Raw genomic sequence first — 15430 nt, 5'->3', positions numbered from 1 at the left:
TTAATTTTTATTTTTAAATTGGCAGACACGGCAAACGAATTTCTTAACTCGTACTGAACACAAAAATATCATAAAAATCAATCAAACTTGTTTGGGTACAAACACTGTGACACGAGAACTGTATAAATATAGATAGATAGATAGATTACAACAAATAATATATATGCGGGATGAATAGAACTTTATTGAGGTTAACGTTAAAGACAAATTGTCCTCTTACTCGTACTTCAAACGCCGTAAAGGGCAATGTCCAGGCACACAATGTCCGAACCCTTTGAAAAGAAAAGTTGAATTTCGAAACCACTTCCATTTAGGGAAGTTATTGCAACTGGATGGGGAATCGCTATCAAAGGTATGCCTTTTTGTTGTTCAACTTCTTTCATTTGGGTTCAGTTTTGATTTAATTTTTCCTTTTAGAATTAATTTCACTAAAACTTTTGAATAATGTTATTTTAGGTACAATACGAGGTTTTTACCCGAAAGGGGTCCATACATTCAATTTAAATAAATAATAATTTAAATAAATACAATTAAATGCTTGAACTCAATTAATATAATATAAAGTATAAATGTTTAATCAATTTATTAATTATTGTTTTATATGAACTTATCATTGTAATTGTTATGGAATCAAATAAAGCTATTATTATTATTATTATTAGGTACAATACGAAACAATTGAAATTATCACGATTCATGAGCCCTTTTCATTTGCCTGTTTTTTCTTGGTCTACATATGTTTTAATGTCTTTGTTTTTTTTTCATTTATTTGTCTAAGTACCTTTTGCAGTTTTGGACTTCTTGCGCTTATGAAGAAGATCTGTTAAAAACCACAACCAACTATGGTTGCTTAGTAGATTTCGCTCGACAGCGATTTCTCCAGTTACCCTGCTTTTTATTATTTTAAATATGTTTCTCCTATGTTATCAAATATCTACATCCTCTTATTTATTTTAAATGAAGTTTTTTTACTGTATGTTATGTGTGTTTTTTGGTACTTTATTTATTACTGTAACGAAGTGTAAATAGATAAATACACATACATACATATGTATAACATATAGACGAACACGCAGCTACTTTAAATAAATAAATGCTACGCCCGGGTGATTAATATTATTGTTTGGTTTACTATTTCGTCATCATAACACCGATAAATTACCAGATATTTTCAATGTCAAAATTACTATAGATATATTTTGACAGTCACTATGAGGGGTGCGCGGCCAGTGTTCGCTTTACTCATATCATTTCATTATCAGGAAGGGAGATGGTAATTATGAACGGTCTATTTGCACCTGTGGAACTGGCTTGAGTGAAAGCAACTGCCGTATGAGAAAATAAAAAATGACAGGTGCATCCTGAACAGAAATTGCCAGTTATAATTTCTTCGAAGCATTATGTACAAGTATTTTGTAGAAGCAAAAATTATGCGATAACGGTCTATTTGATTAACGGATATATATAATGTAAGGTTATACACCTATAACGTACGTCAATGATTAAAAAAATAAATCAGTGGTGAATTAGATATGGTGGCGGTTTTATTATGGATATGTTTACATTAAACTCTTTGTTTGAAGCTGGGTAACAACTGACTTTAATGGTTTCAAATATGAACTAACACGAAATTAAGGGTTGAAGGATTGCGACGCTTAAAAAAGCTTGGCTTATTTAAGAGTTCATCAATCTCAATTACACTTAGAATATAAAAAGGGCTCAATATTGGCTTAAAGTGTAATATGATTGTTTACATTGGGTTTACGCTTCTAATTATTTAACTTAAATATCTATATGTAACATAACTATAGTCGGGTTACATAATTGGAAATACATAAATGTAATAGGAAAGTAGATGGTCAGCCTCCTGCCTGAAACACGGCGTCTTTTTGGGTCTAAGGCAAGCCGCAAATAAAATTTAAATGTTCTTATATCAAAATAAATCAATTTCTAGACTGCTAGAATTCTAGCAATCATATTCAGCTTTTGAATTAAAGCTAATGAACTATTTCTATTCATTGGACTAGTATCAGATTGTGGTACGCACTTGTAAGGCATAATACGACATGACTTGATATGAAATGTAACAGAAAAGCATATGCATTAATTTATTTTAATGCGTAAACATACTATATGTTAATGCGTTTAACCGAATTAAGATCATTATAAAAATGCTGTTTGCAGCAATTGTCTTTATTCTTCAATTCTTGGGGTAAATGTAAGAGTAATCTGGGAAAAAATGGACATGAACATTTATTACTAACAAAACACACACAGAACCATACAAAATCATGAAAAATATAATTTGAAAATTATTGTGAGAAAAAACAATTAGCTACATTTTAAGTGTGTAATGTGTGAGTGTGTTGTGGTTTTATTGGCACTGGCTCAGCACTATGGAGGGATATTATCCCAACATTACGTCGCGCTATATTTAAAACTCCCACGAAATTATGCCGTCCGATGCTGGGGAATGGAGAGCTCCTGAATACAACTCCTAAGTCCTAACTTCAATTTAACTAAATAATATTCACGGTATTCTTTAGTATTATATATACACGGTCGATTTGTTTAAAATCTTGCGTTCGCACATGTGGAGGCGATTTTGTTCTTTACCACAGTAAGCCACAGCAAATTTTTTCATATTTATTTATTCTGTTATATGAGAAAGATTTACAGCTTATACCTAACTTACACATTTATTGTTATTCCGCCATTAAACATTTAATTAAGCACTTAATGTTTAAATGGATTGGTAACAGTAAAATCAAATAAAGCAATAATCTAAGTAAAATTAGTTGAGGATCACTAGAGTAATATAACTTATACACTTATAAAAAGTTTTGATGCACAATTTTTTCCACTATGTGACTTTGTTCTTGCACATAGAGAATAATATAATTTTTTAATATTCTATTATAATACTGGGGGTACTGACTGTTGTTAATCGGAATGTAACTGCACATAATTTTACCACGTACCGATCTTATTCACGGCCATCGCTGATTAAATATTTACAAATCTTTTTCTATGCTTGTAACCAATCTTGGCCGTAAAGACTGCAATATCAATACTGCATACGAATGCAGAGATTTTATCAAGAAGATGTTACAGCGATAACCATTTACCATACAATGGAAAGACCGTTATTTATTTTTGCATGGATTGCAAATGCGCTGAGATTCCTACTGCGTATCAAAAATATAGTTTATTTTACATTTTATCGTTTCAAAATTAGACATGCGTTAAAATGAATACTTATGAATTCTTATAATAAGTAGAAGATTTTAGCAAATATCAAGAACTGTATATACGAAGTAGTACGCAATGAAAGTTGAATAAGGTAACCACAATTTTTTTTTAATTGCCTTAATTGTTCTAAACAGACTTTGAATTTATTTAGAATGTTTAATTTTAAGGGAGCCCATGAAGGAATTTATTGAATCCATCGGCTTTAATCAAAATAAACAAGGATTTAACCGGACACACTGTTTGGAGAAATGGTCAGTCACCTCAATTTTCATTAACTTGTCGTTCGCCCAATAAAAACCGCGCAGTCCTGCAGGGATACTTGCGTAATGTGTCAGTGCGCGGGCGCCGATGTTTCCGTTCGGTTGTTTCGCGGCGCATTAATCCTTTATTTACACGTATATTGGTTACGGTATTTTTCGATAACATTTACGTATGCGGGGCGACCTATTGTACTGTGTAAAAGTTAGTTTTGTGTTAATTTCGACTTGATTTGTTAATGTGAATTACAGATGTATGGATTGTGTTGATAAAATAATTAATAATGGATTGCCTAGGGAGGTAATTTTACGGTTCATTAGCATAATACTTACCTACATAAGCTCACAAATAAATAATAAATTTAGGTAGAAACTTGCGGTTTCTGTTGATGCGGAAGCTTTTTTGTCAATACAAAAATATTATATATTGGAATTCGATAAATATAATGATTCACTATGAATTTTACGAAGTTTCGATGATCTAATCCAACCTACGATTGATATTTTGACTAATGGCTTATTTGTGCGTAGAATTTCGCAACTAATTTATACGCGATGTCCATATTTAAATTTATTATAAGTGGCTTTATATTAAATTCAATCTACCACCTCGGTTCCTTAGTGTTAAATAGCATAGCTTAACCCGTGGACTTTGTATTTGATTCCCGGCGATATAAATCGTCTCGAACAAATGTAGAAATCTAATTTACATTTATTCATTTAGTCGTTGTTGAGTTCTGTCAAATCTGTCAAATTTCATACTGAAAAATTAACGTTTAGAACTAGATGGTTGAATTTACCTTACTGTAATTGAAATTTAATTATATATGGAAGCAACGAGCTTGATATATATACGCACATCATGTTTGTTCTTTATTTGCGTTATTCGGATAATAAAAAGGATATGTTGTTAAGTGTTGCGGTAAATATGTTAAACATTCATTGGCTTCTTGCCATCGTGTGTGCGATCTTTGTCATTTCAATGCATTTGACAGTTAATCGTTTGTCTTTGTCCTATTGTTTATTAGTATTACGTTACAGATAATTGTTGGTAATCTTCACTACACATTTCTGTTAAATTTTTATCCCATTATTTATTTGTTATTTTTTTAAGATAAACGCTTAGTTGATTAATTTTGATAACTAATTGAGACAATTGCATCAAATTAAAACATTTTCTAGTCAATAAATCCTACTGAATTAACTAACAAAGATTGATTTAAATAATTAACTAGAGTTGTATTAACTCTGTCTTTGACCCTGAATAATGTTACATTCGTGAACAACTCGAACCGCATTATACAAAATATATAAAATTTCACCACATTCTACCTAGATATAAACATACCAAAAAGGATCGTATGTATCTTAGCCTACCGAACACCCATTGAGAATCAAGTAAACTATCATAAAAAACCTCATACGCCTAGAATATAAATATTACCTGCGTTCTCAATTATCACTCAGGGTTCTTTTTATCACTCTTATCAGTGAGGTAGCTTGTTTAAACAGGAATGTGTCGTATTAGTAACATTATAGGCAGTTTATATCCGAAATGTGTCTTCATTTGTAAGTTCAAAGATTGGGTTACCAGCGTAATGCTTTCGTATCGACTTTCTGCTTTCTTTATAAAATGATTTTATAAATTAATTATTGTTTACATCTGATATGAAGTGAAATAATACTTAGCAGCCCGATGCGCTCGCGCCGGTAATTATGCGTCAGCGTTTATCATGCGTATTCATCGTATGGAATTACCTACATTCGCAGAATGGAATGTTATGTCTACAGCCAATGGGCCGTGTAGATTTCTTAATATAATGTGCAATATGATTTATGCAGTTTCACTTTTACCATCCACAACTTCCATCACTTATGTATTTTATGGGACAAATGCAAAACACTATGGAAGAGCAGTTCTTTGTTATATTGAAAAAACAATCTTATAGAAATAATTTTACAGTTTTAGTAAAATAAAGCTAAGGCAAGGGAGTCCAATGGTACTCAGAGATATTGTAGCATTCTAACGGTGAAAAAAGTGTCGATATCGATAAAATAGTTTTTGATTATAATCGGTACAAAAATTCAACATTACGATCAATTTCGTTTCAATATATGACGAATTGTTTCGAAAGGGTTTCATTTTTATAATTACTAAACCACAGTTTATGTCAACCCCTGTTAAATCCTATTAGTCCTATTAATCCTATGTCCTAAAAATATTTTTAATGTCAAAATGAGGTTATTACTTTACTGGCACACAAACAGAACTTTAGATGTAGGTCGACTATCCAAATGTTTCTTAAAGTTTATCTATTGCGTAATTAAACATTCACAAATGAGGTTCCATTACTTCGCGGGAAGCCAGTCATTGCAGCTAGCTTATTATAAAATTGGAGTAGAATTTGTTCCGCTACACAGACAATCTTAAGAATTAGTCACGACATTCAATACATTATGTAGAACACTGTTTTTTGACCTTTAACACAGAATATGTGCATTTGCGATGACTATAACCATATCATAAACCTACTTGTTTTGCCATATAAGGCTAAACCTTCATTCCAGTAACCTCGAACTTGGTTTTTATAATATATTTACTTAGTTTTAATATGCTTTGATTGGTTCGTTTCGTTCGTCTATGTAAATGTTCGTATATTTGTTACCTCAGATAAATTGATAATAATACCTAATTAAAATGGATAAATCGATTTTTTTTCTTAATGTCGATGGGATGTCCCTGTTGCAGTCTGTAAAGCTGGTAGTATTTTCTCGCGGTGGTGCAAAACTTATTCGTAAAGGTAAAAATACATACAAAAATGAAACATTAATTTATTGATTGAACACATGTCACCATGACTTATAATGGGTGGGATGAGATGGGAATATATTTGTGTTTCATGTTTTCGGTGAAATTCTACCTTTGTTTAGCGAAATTGAAAGGCTAACGATGTGCAGACGCAGAGGTCTTTCTGATAAAGATCGCAGGCTTCTACTAAGATCCATAGGACCCACTTCACATGACCCTTCTTATAACAGTTTAAAGTACACAATATATAACATATTTCATAGTAAGGCTAAAATTTATTTAGTATGAAACGTTCTTCGCAGATTATTTATAAGCCCTCTAGTTACTCTCCTTTTCATTTAAATATGTTCAATTTTTATATTGTCATGTAACGAAGTGTTAATAAATAAATTAATAAAAAACATTTTATTTATTTCATACGTATTTATTCTACTTAATAGATTTTCTTTATTTCTTTCTGTTTTCGGTCTTGTATTTCGAGTGAAATAGTTCCGTGCCTCTCTAAAAACTTTATAGATATAAATAATATGACAGCTTGGTACTCTTTGTTAGTTGAACTCTTTGGAATAATAATTTGTTGTTTATTATAATATGTTATACAAAGCAGTGCGGTGTGAGAATCTTAAACGAAACCATGGTCCGTTTCGTTTATTATGATTGAACCACGGATCGTTTGAACATTGAAGTACAGATTCAACCAATCACAATTTTCTACCATCCAGTTTTACTATCAGATTGTTTAAAGGTAAGATGATGTAATTAATCTAGAAAGGAAGCACTTTTTGTCAAGTATATATTTTTTTCATGACATAAATTCTGTCTGTTGGACGGGAAATGGTTATTTTATGAGAAACATTACGTTCAGTGATTGGTTATAAATCAAGATATGAGATTACAGATTATAAATTGTAATTGCAACAAGATAGTTGAAATAATTTTATAACGATAGAAATTGTCTTGGTACATGTTATGGAAATTAAATTAAAAAAAAAATTAAGGACTTTATTGTCCTAGTGGTTAACGCGCTATATCATCAGAACGTACTTTGTTCGATGCCCGGAGAGACTTTATTTTTCTTATAAAAATTATCAAACAAGGCTGATCGCAAGTATGCACCATTGGTTACGAAACTTAAACGTGGTCTAAGTCTACTTTAAAAATGTTTCATTATTAAAGCATTCGAAAGTTAATGGCAAAATTGTAATAAAGCTAATGGTACCCTTGAGCAAGAAGTAGCTGGGCTATTTCTACACTGTTTTATTTGCAGAATTGCGCCAGGGTTAATGACCCCACTGTTTTATGCCACTAATTGTCCTTTTACATAGCTTTATTGCTATAGTAGTACTACTAAAAATTGCATGTTCTATATTACATGTCAATGACCCACTTATTCTTTATGAATTTTCATAATTAATTAAAAATATATCTATAATTCCGCAGTATTAGCGGCGAGTCTTGACCCTGAGTTCTCCATTTTAGCCCCAGTGTGACGATGGATTTTGTGCGCTATTAACATTTAGCAAATCCTTGCACTGTGAAGAAATCACACCGACGGGGCGTGTCAGACACAAATCGCCAAGAAAATCTGAGGCCAAGACTACCGTTTGAGCTTATTTAGATCGAGCGTCTTATACTATCTTAGATATACAAATTATTAAGGTAATACTCAAAACAACACTATTCTTTCCTGTGTCGGTGTAGTAGTACGGTGATTGTTCTAAACTTCTGGGTCTCTCCTTTAATAATTTTGCATGTTATGAAAGAATAATGAGTAGAAATGCCTATATTTTTTTACTATCAAATATATCTAAAAGGTCTATAATTTATTGGGTAACACTTGTATGAATTATAGTCGTTAGAATGCTGCAACTACTGATTACATTGTGTAAAATCAAACGATTATTGATGAAATGTTGAAACGCATCTTATGTAGAGAATGTTGCAATATGCAAATTTTAATAAATAAATTTATATATTTTTGGTCTGGTAAAATTGAGAATCTACATAGGTAAATACAGATTCAACGGGACACAACAAGTAAGAAACAATTCAAATTCTTGACACGAAATTTTCTTATTGAAGCGGTTTTTACATATAAAAACCATTGACAAAATATACTTCAGATTCCTTCTCCTCAATAAATGGTCTTAATATAACTTAATATATTTTGATATGGCAAGTTGAGTGGGAGTAACATAATTCACAATATCCCGTTGTAAGGAGGGTAAAATGATGGTCAGTGCCCACCGTCGCATGACGACCATCAGTCAACTCACATACTTTTTTTTTTTTTTTTTTTTTTTTATAGAACAGGGGGCAAACGGGCAGGAGGCTCACCTGATGTTAAGTGATACCGCCGCCCATGGACACCCTCAATGCCAGAGGGCTCGCGAGTGCGTTGCCGGCCTTTTAAGAATTGGTACGCTCTTTTCTTGAAGGACCCTAAGTCGAATTGGTTCGGAAATACTTCAGTTGGCAGCTGGTTCCACAGAGTGGTGGTGCGCGGCAAAAACTGCCTGGAAAAACGCGCAGTTGTGGAACGGCGGACGTCGAGGTGATACGGGTGGAATTTCGTATTCTGCCTCGACGTCCGATGATGAAACTCAGCTGCAGGTATTAATCCGAACAACTCCTCTGAACACTCTCCATGGTAAATGCGGTAGAAGATGCAGAGAGACCCCACATCTCTACGCAACGCCAAAGGATCAAGCCGCTTGGAGAGATTTTGGTCGTCAACGATTCGAACCGCTCTTCGTTGAATACGGTCAAGTGGAAGAAGCTGGTACTGGGGAGCACCCGCCCAAAGGTGGGAACAGTACTCCATGTGGGGCCGAATTTGCGCTTTATATAGTTGCAAGCGGTGGCCCGGAGTGAAGTACCGTCTCGCCCTGCTGAGCACACCGAGCTTTTTGGAGGCTAATTTTGCCTTTCCCTCCAAGTGACCGCGAAACTGAACGTCGTTCGATATGTCAACGCCAAGTATTCCAATGCTGGCTGTGGCTTTAAGGAGAGTGTTTTCGAAAAGAGGAGTAGCGACAAAGGGTGTTTTTTTAGCGGAAAACGCGCAAACTTGTGTCTTTTTGGGGTTAAATTGGACTAGGTTTAGTCTGCCCCAGTCAGAGACTCCACGTAGTAGGGTTTCTACTTCAGACACAAGTTTGTTCCGGTACTCATCGACATCTGCCCGAGAAATACTTGCCCGGCCAGTGTAAAGAGTGTCCCCAGTGCTGTCATCCGCATAGCAGTGAATGTTGCTAAGTTGCAACATATCATTATCATACTAACCCACGAACAAACGTTTCCTTTAAAATGACCATACTAAAAATAAATTAACGATTAAATAGATAAATAATTAAATTGGTACGCACAAGTATTACCATAAATTCGAAAATGGAATAGTGATTACGGATAGTTCAAAGCTTAAAATTATTGCTGCATTTTTAAAAAAGGAACTCTAACCGTTTGTGAACAGTGAAGACAAGTGTTACAATGAGTGAAGTGCAAATGTTAATAACGAAGTACACAGCGATTCTTTTGGAGAGTGCCAAAATGTCGGAGGCGCGAAACACCACCCCATCGAGATCCGATGGTGACTGGTCGTCTTTGGATAGCGCCCGCCGAAAACCCTATAGAAGGAGGACATATGCTTATAGGTAAGTTAAAATTCTACAATAATATACACTATAAGGAGACTACATCCTACGCTATGAATTGTATTACCCTCGTGGCTTTATCGTGCGACTGTCATCCCTCAGGCCTTAGGTTCGGTCGCCGGCTGTGCCAATGGACTTTCTTCCTAAGTGTACATTTATCATTCGTTCAAACGTTGAAGGAAAACATCGTGAGTGGACCGGCTTGCCTCACACCTAAAAACTAGACGGCGTGTGTCAGGCACATGAGGCTGATCACCTGCTTGCCTATTAGATCGACAAATGATCATGAAACAGATACCGAAATCTGATGCCCAGACCTAACGAAGTTGTGGCGCCACTGATTTTATTTAATGTACATAAATAAATAAATTAGCGATAGAATTAAATACGTGACTCAACAACTAGGAAGAAAATAAAATATTGTTATTTATTATTACTATGATATTGAATACTATCTAATTATTATTATTTAAAAGATGCATAGTAGTTTGAATAGATCATTTGACGTATGTGGTCTATATATGTTAATTAAATGAAGTGTTTACTTATTGTTACCTCAATTTATAATATAATTCATGGCGATCCTAGCAGGTTATTAATCAATTTAAAAACCTAAAATACCTATTCACGCCTTCTTAAACTGACTATAATTGCTATTGTTTATCTGATTTTAAGTTTCATATTAGTAGAAATATTTTGCTCCATTATAATATTTGTGGAAGCAGGAACCTTTTATGCTCCAACAAATGTCGGCAAATCATAGTTTTTAGTTATATTTTTCATTTTTCATGTCTTTCTATATACGCAATAAAAATGTTTTTGACCTTGAATTACCTTCAATTATACAATTATAGTTATAATTATAACTGTAATTTCCTATTACATATATGCTAATAACGCGATTCCTTTATAAATATTCATAAATAGAAAACATGGTTATATGCAATAAGTATTTATTTATGGTTATTAAATTATACCTGTTTACTGAACTTGATATTGGTATGAACTTCCAGCCATTTATATAACTAGGTTTTGTTTGCTGCTTTACACGGAACTTATCTGGAAAACAGTTGTATATATTTTTAGTACCTTAAACGGGAGCATATATTCCAAAACGATAGTGAGTTTCTCTTTACTTTAATTCACACCATCTCTCACTCAAAGGTTTTTTTTATATTTAAAAACCAACTGAAATCACAACAAAATAAGTAAATACAGTGTTTACTGTTCTTTGACCCAGTATTAAAATTATCTCCAAGAAGGTTTATGCAACACCTATATATATATTAGAGTTAATTATAGAATTTTAAGTTATAAAGATTTACATTAAAAAATCTTTACGTTAATACTTTTTTACAACATATATAAATTCTATTAGTAGATTGCGATTATAATGTTGCACATAGTATTGCCTTTTATTAACATAGCTTTTATACATTTAAAGAATTTTTCTACAGATGTGATACTTTTTTGACATTCAACACCAATTTATTTTATTTTATTTTTTTTAGCCTTCAGTCACCGTGACCATGCACGCTGTAAAGCACTTAAAATTATGTAAAATAATTATACGTTTACAATAATACATAGCTTTAATCCGGTAAAAAAAAATTCTTTAAATAATAATGTTTCTTAATCTATATTAATTTAATCCAACACGGTCGTGGTAATAAATTCATAATTTGGTAGAACATGATAGCAACATAAATCTAGTACAAAATCGAACGGGTGCAAGTATTTGACAGGTATTGGTATTTATTTGTTAAGAAATTATCATATAAAACGGTTATTACATTCTGTTGTAACTGCTGTAGGTACAATATAACATTTGTCTAGTGTCCCAGACATAAATGGACCAAATTAAACTAATAATAATTGTAATATCTATTGATTTGTTATTTTGTGATTTATCTACTTAAAAGTATAGTTTCAATTAACTGGTTGTTCTTGCTTTATATTTATATAAAATCTTTTATCAAACTTAAATAAAATAGTATAGACAGCTTGTCATGAACTTGTAATAACTCAAAAGTCGCATTAAACAAGAGAATTAACTTGCTAAGCCTCTTTGGTAAGTACTAATTTAAAACCCGCAGTCGTGACGAAGCGTCCAAGTGCCGTCTCTTCCGCGATCAAGACAACGATCACAAATAGGATTGGATGCACCAGTATTAAAGGCTAGTAAATACTCGAGACGTATTACGAGAATTGCATTTTTATTAGCCTCAATTGCATTGAGCCGGCTGGCCGCATTTTGAAACTCAACCAATTTATTTTATTGAATTACGCTGATACAATCTTCTAACATTGTATTTAACGTTAGTAGGTGCCTTACAACTATGGTAAGACTAAGGAAATATGTTCGCTTCAATATTGAACATTTTGAGTGTCTATCCTGACCACTATTTCGTTTTAAAATATTTGCAAAATCTATGGAGTATGACTTTCTCACATCCTACGCTTTCAATTGGTAGTAAGCTTTCGGAATCACTGTCCTTATTCAACATTCCTTAGTGGTTATAAATCTGGATACGCTAATGACGAGGTTTTAAAAAAATATATATATAAGTAATGTCTTGCTCTCTATATATATTATCAATTATCAATTAAAACCTCTTTGTCTTCCTTACCTACCTATATATCTTACAAAAACAGTCGATAAATGTATCGAATTTAATAATAAAGATATTTATAAATTGACGCTTACTATCTGGTCTATATTAGATTTATCTTCCAGAAAAGGAATACAGAGATATACGGACGGGAGATAAATGAGTAACATCCGTGATCGTTTACATTCGTTTGTCAAGTTCACTTCGATATGCCTTATTGCTTAGCTTTTTATTTTTCTTTGGTTATCTATAACTTGACTAGATCACATAACTTCTAGTACAGCTAAGTAGGTACAAAGTTCTATAGGAAACGACATATATGGCAATAATGATTAATATTACAACTAAAATAATACGAATTTGTCTTTTAAGTTACTGTTAAATATAATAATTTTTAAGTATCTAAATAAAGATAGAATCAGCCAGAAATGATGCGCATTTTAAAAATAGAATGTTTAATGCAATACTTTATTTAACATAGCACGAATCATAGCGGCACATTTAAAATATGTTTTGTAGGCAAATCTATCTATCTATAAAGTATGTGAGGCCCGAAATGTGAATTGGCGATGATATAGACGTCATAAAATGTTGTTCTAGTTTAGTAGAATGTTCTACATTCAATAATACATTGTTTTCGCATGTACTAATGCTTTTTATTTTAAGCAATATAAAAAGCTGTCTGCAACGAGTCAATTAGGTAGTGTAACAATCCGTAATTCCTGAGGGTCGCCACTTCTCATCAAGTAAACAAAATTTAAAATTCCGAACCTGCTTTTATACAACGAAAGTTACCTTAAAAATAAGCAGATCGAAATAGATATCGGTAATTATATTTTATAATATTCTATTACTAAGCTGCTGTAAAGTATTTAAAACGGTTAACACCAATAAATGTTAGTAGACACTTTTTGCGAGAAAATTATTTTTCTTTTGAACGTGTAAAACTTTGAAATTTTGAAAAGAGAACAATTGAAATAAGTAAGTCAGTTTCTTTTTGTTTAATTAACTAATCGAGATTCGGACTTAGCTAAATACCTAATGGTATACATTATTTTATCATTTTTTTCATAGGTGAGTGGTTAACGCGGGAAGCATACTGTGCAGTGTGCAATGAGCAGTATTAGCCTAGTGGCTTCAGCGTTCTCATCCCTGAGGTCGTAGGTTCGATTTCCGGCTGTGCACCAATGAACTTTCTTTCTATGTGCGCATTTAACATTTGCTCGAACGGTGAAGGAAAAATCGTGAGGAAACCGACATGTCTCAGACCAAAAAAGTCGACGACGTGTGTCAGCCACTGGAGGCTGATCACCTACTTGCCTATTAGATTTAAAAATGATCATGAAATAATTAAAAATCTGAGGGCAAGAACTAAAGAGGTTGTAGCGACACTTATTTATTATTTATTTTTATCATACAAAACAATATGATAATTCAACACTTATTTTAGCACTTTTGTATTACTTAAATAATCGCATAATGTACTTTAAAACAACAGTTAAATTCAATTTCGACATTACATTTTTGTACCGTTATAATTACAATACTATAAAATATTGTATTAAGCTCAGATAAACGAGCTTTCAAAAGATCGTATCAGCAAAGAGATTATAGTCTTGTATTTCAAAGTTCGCAATCTTACATAAATTGGGTTGTGTAATAACGCGAAATGTCAAATAAATTAATGTTACTTTGTGCACAACTTTAAATAATTAACTTTTTGATAAATTATAAGTTGCGTATGTTTTTAAAAGTATCCGTATTTTTTAAAATTTAAATTTTGCTTTTGGGTCATTGATCTGGATGGCTCAAATATTAATAGATATACTGTAGTAACGTATGCCTATTGGCTAGATCTAAATTACAATAGTGGCTCAGAATCTTGAAGTCCAGCGTTCGAATCCTGACTACCATAGATTTTTAATATGCACAATACACCAACTTATAAGGCCCGAATCCTTTTGCATAAAGAACAGACGCAAAAGTACACGCCAAAAGAAGGGATGTGAACTTGCCCGGAGAAGGACATTTACCCTGGAATAAGGACTTTGCATTTTTTAACTTTTTGTAAAAAAAAAAGTCGTTACGCAGTAGACAAATGTGTAAGCTGCATTGGATTGAATGGTTTATATTATAAAAGTAAAAAATTGTCAATAAAAACCCTGTTATAATTAAATTTTTCTCAACATCCCTCATAGCCAATGCAGTATTATTATATTACAATTCAATAAAACTGATTTAAAGATAAGGTTGTTTCATGTCAATTACATATGATTAGTTAGTTTCTAGACCCAGCATATATATCCAGCAACAAGGTGTACGAGATAATCATCTCTTTGACACAATAAATACTTAGTGGCACCCATGAATAATTGTCATTATAATTCATTTCAAATTAAGTAGGCAAAAATTAATATTTAGTTTCATATTATGCCTATTTTGTTGTTATGAACTTAAACAAAATAATGTTCATTTGTTAAAGTAAGTGACAGATCCTGATCTATGAAAAGACAATAAAGCACTTCTGTGTGTAAATCTGTTCTCTTTTCACCGCAGCTTAAATATTTTCTTTAAAGAAAAAGTCTAATTAGTACCGAAGTAAACATGAAATCTAGTTTGTTATGAAAAACGATCAGAAGTATTTAGTAATTTTGAAAACTGTATGATATTTTACTTCAAGTCAACACATATATGAATATATCTATACATATATGGAAAGCGATATCCATAAAAGTATATTTTATTGCTAAGCAATTTGCCTATATTGAACTCGGCGTGGAAAGCTAATAAAGATATAACGCGACCAGTCTTCAATTCGGATCGCAAATATTCTGAACGCTTTATGAG

The 15430-nt window shown here is 32.4% G+C and overlaps 1 protein-coding gene across 3 annotated transcripts in view; it reads left to right on the top strand.

Annotated features, from left to right (window-relative positions):
* LOC110992402 (protein sprint) overlaps positions 1-15430 on the top strand; it is a 158477-nt gene that overhangs the window by 38857 nt on the left and 104190 nt on the right. Inside the window, exons 1-2 of one of the 3 annotated variants that reach the window (XM_045628776.1) lie at positions 3602-3714; positions 9663-9971. The exons of 1 other annotated variant lie outside the window; for it this stretch is intronic. In XM_045628776.1, the coding sequence (XP_045484732.1) occupies positions 9808-9971 (164 nt within the window). In that variant the 5' untranslated portion in view covers positions 3602-3714; positions 9663-9807. Of the gene's footprint in view, positions 1-3601; positions 3811-9662; positions 9972-15430 lie in introns of those variants that run through there. One more of the 3 variants, XM_045628775.1, reaches the window with a different exon arrangement.

The sequence above is a fragment of the Pieris rapae genome, chromosome 6 (genome assembly GCF_905147795.1).
Source record: "Pieris rapae chromosome 6, ilPieRapa1.1, whole genome shotgun sequence".
In the NCBI taxonomy this organism is placed as follows: domain Eukaryota; kingdom Metazoa; phylum Arthropoda; class Insecta; order Lepidoptera; family Pieridae; genus Pieris; species Pieris rapae.
The sequence above is the reverse complement of the archived record's forward strand: the minus strand, read 5'-3'. Positions and strand labels throughout refer to the sequence as shown.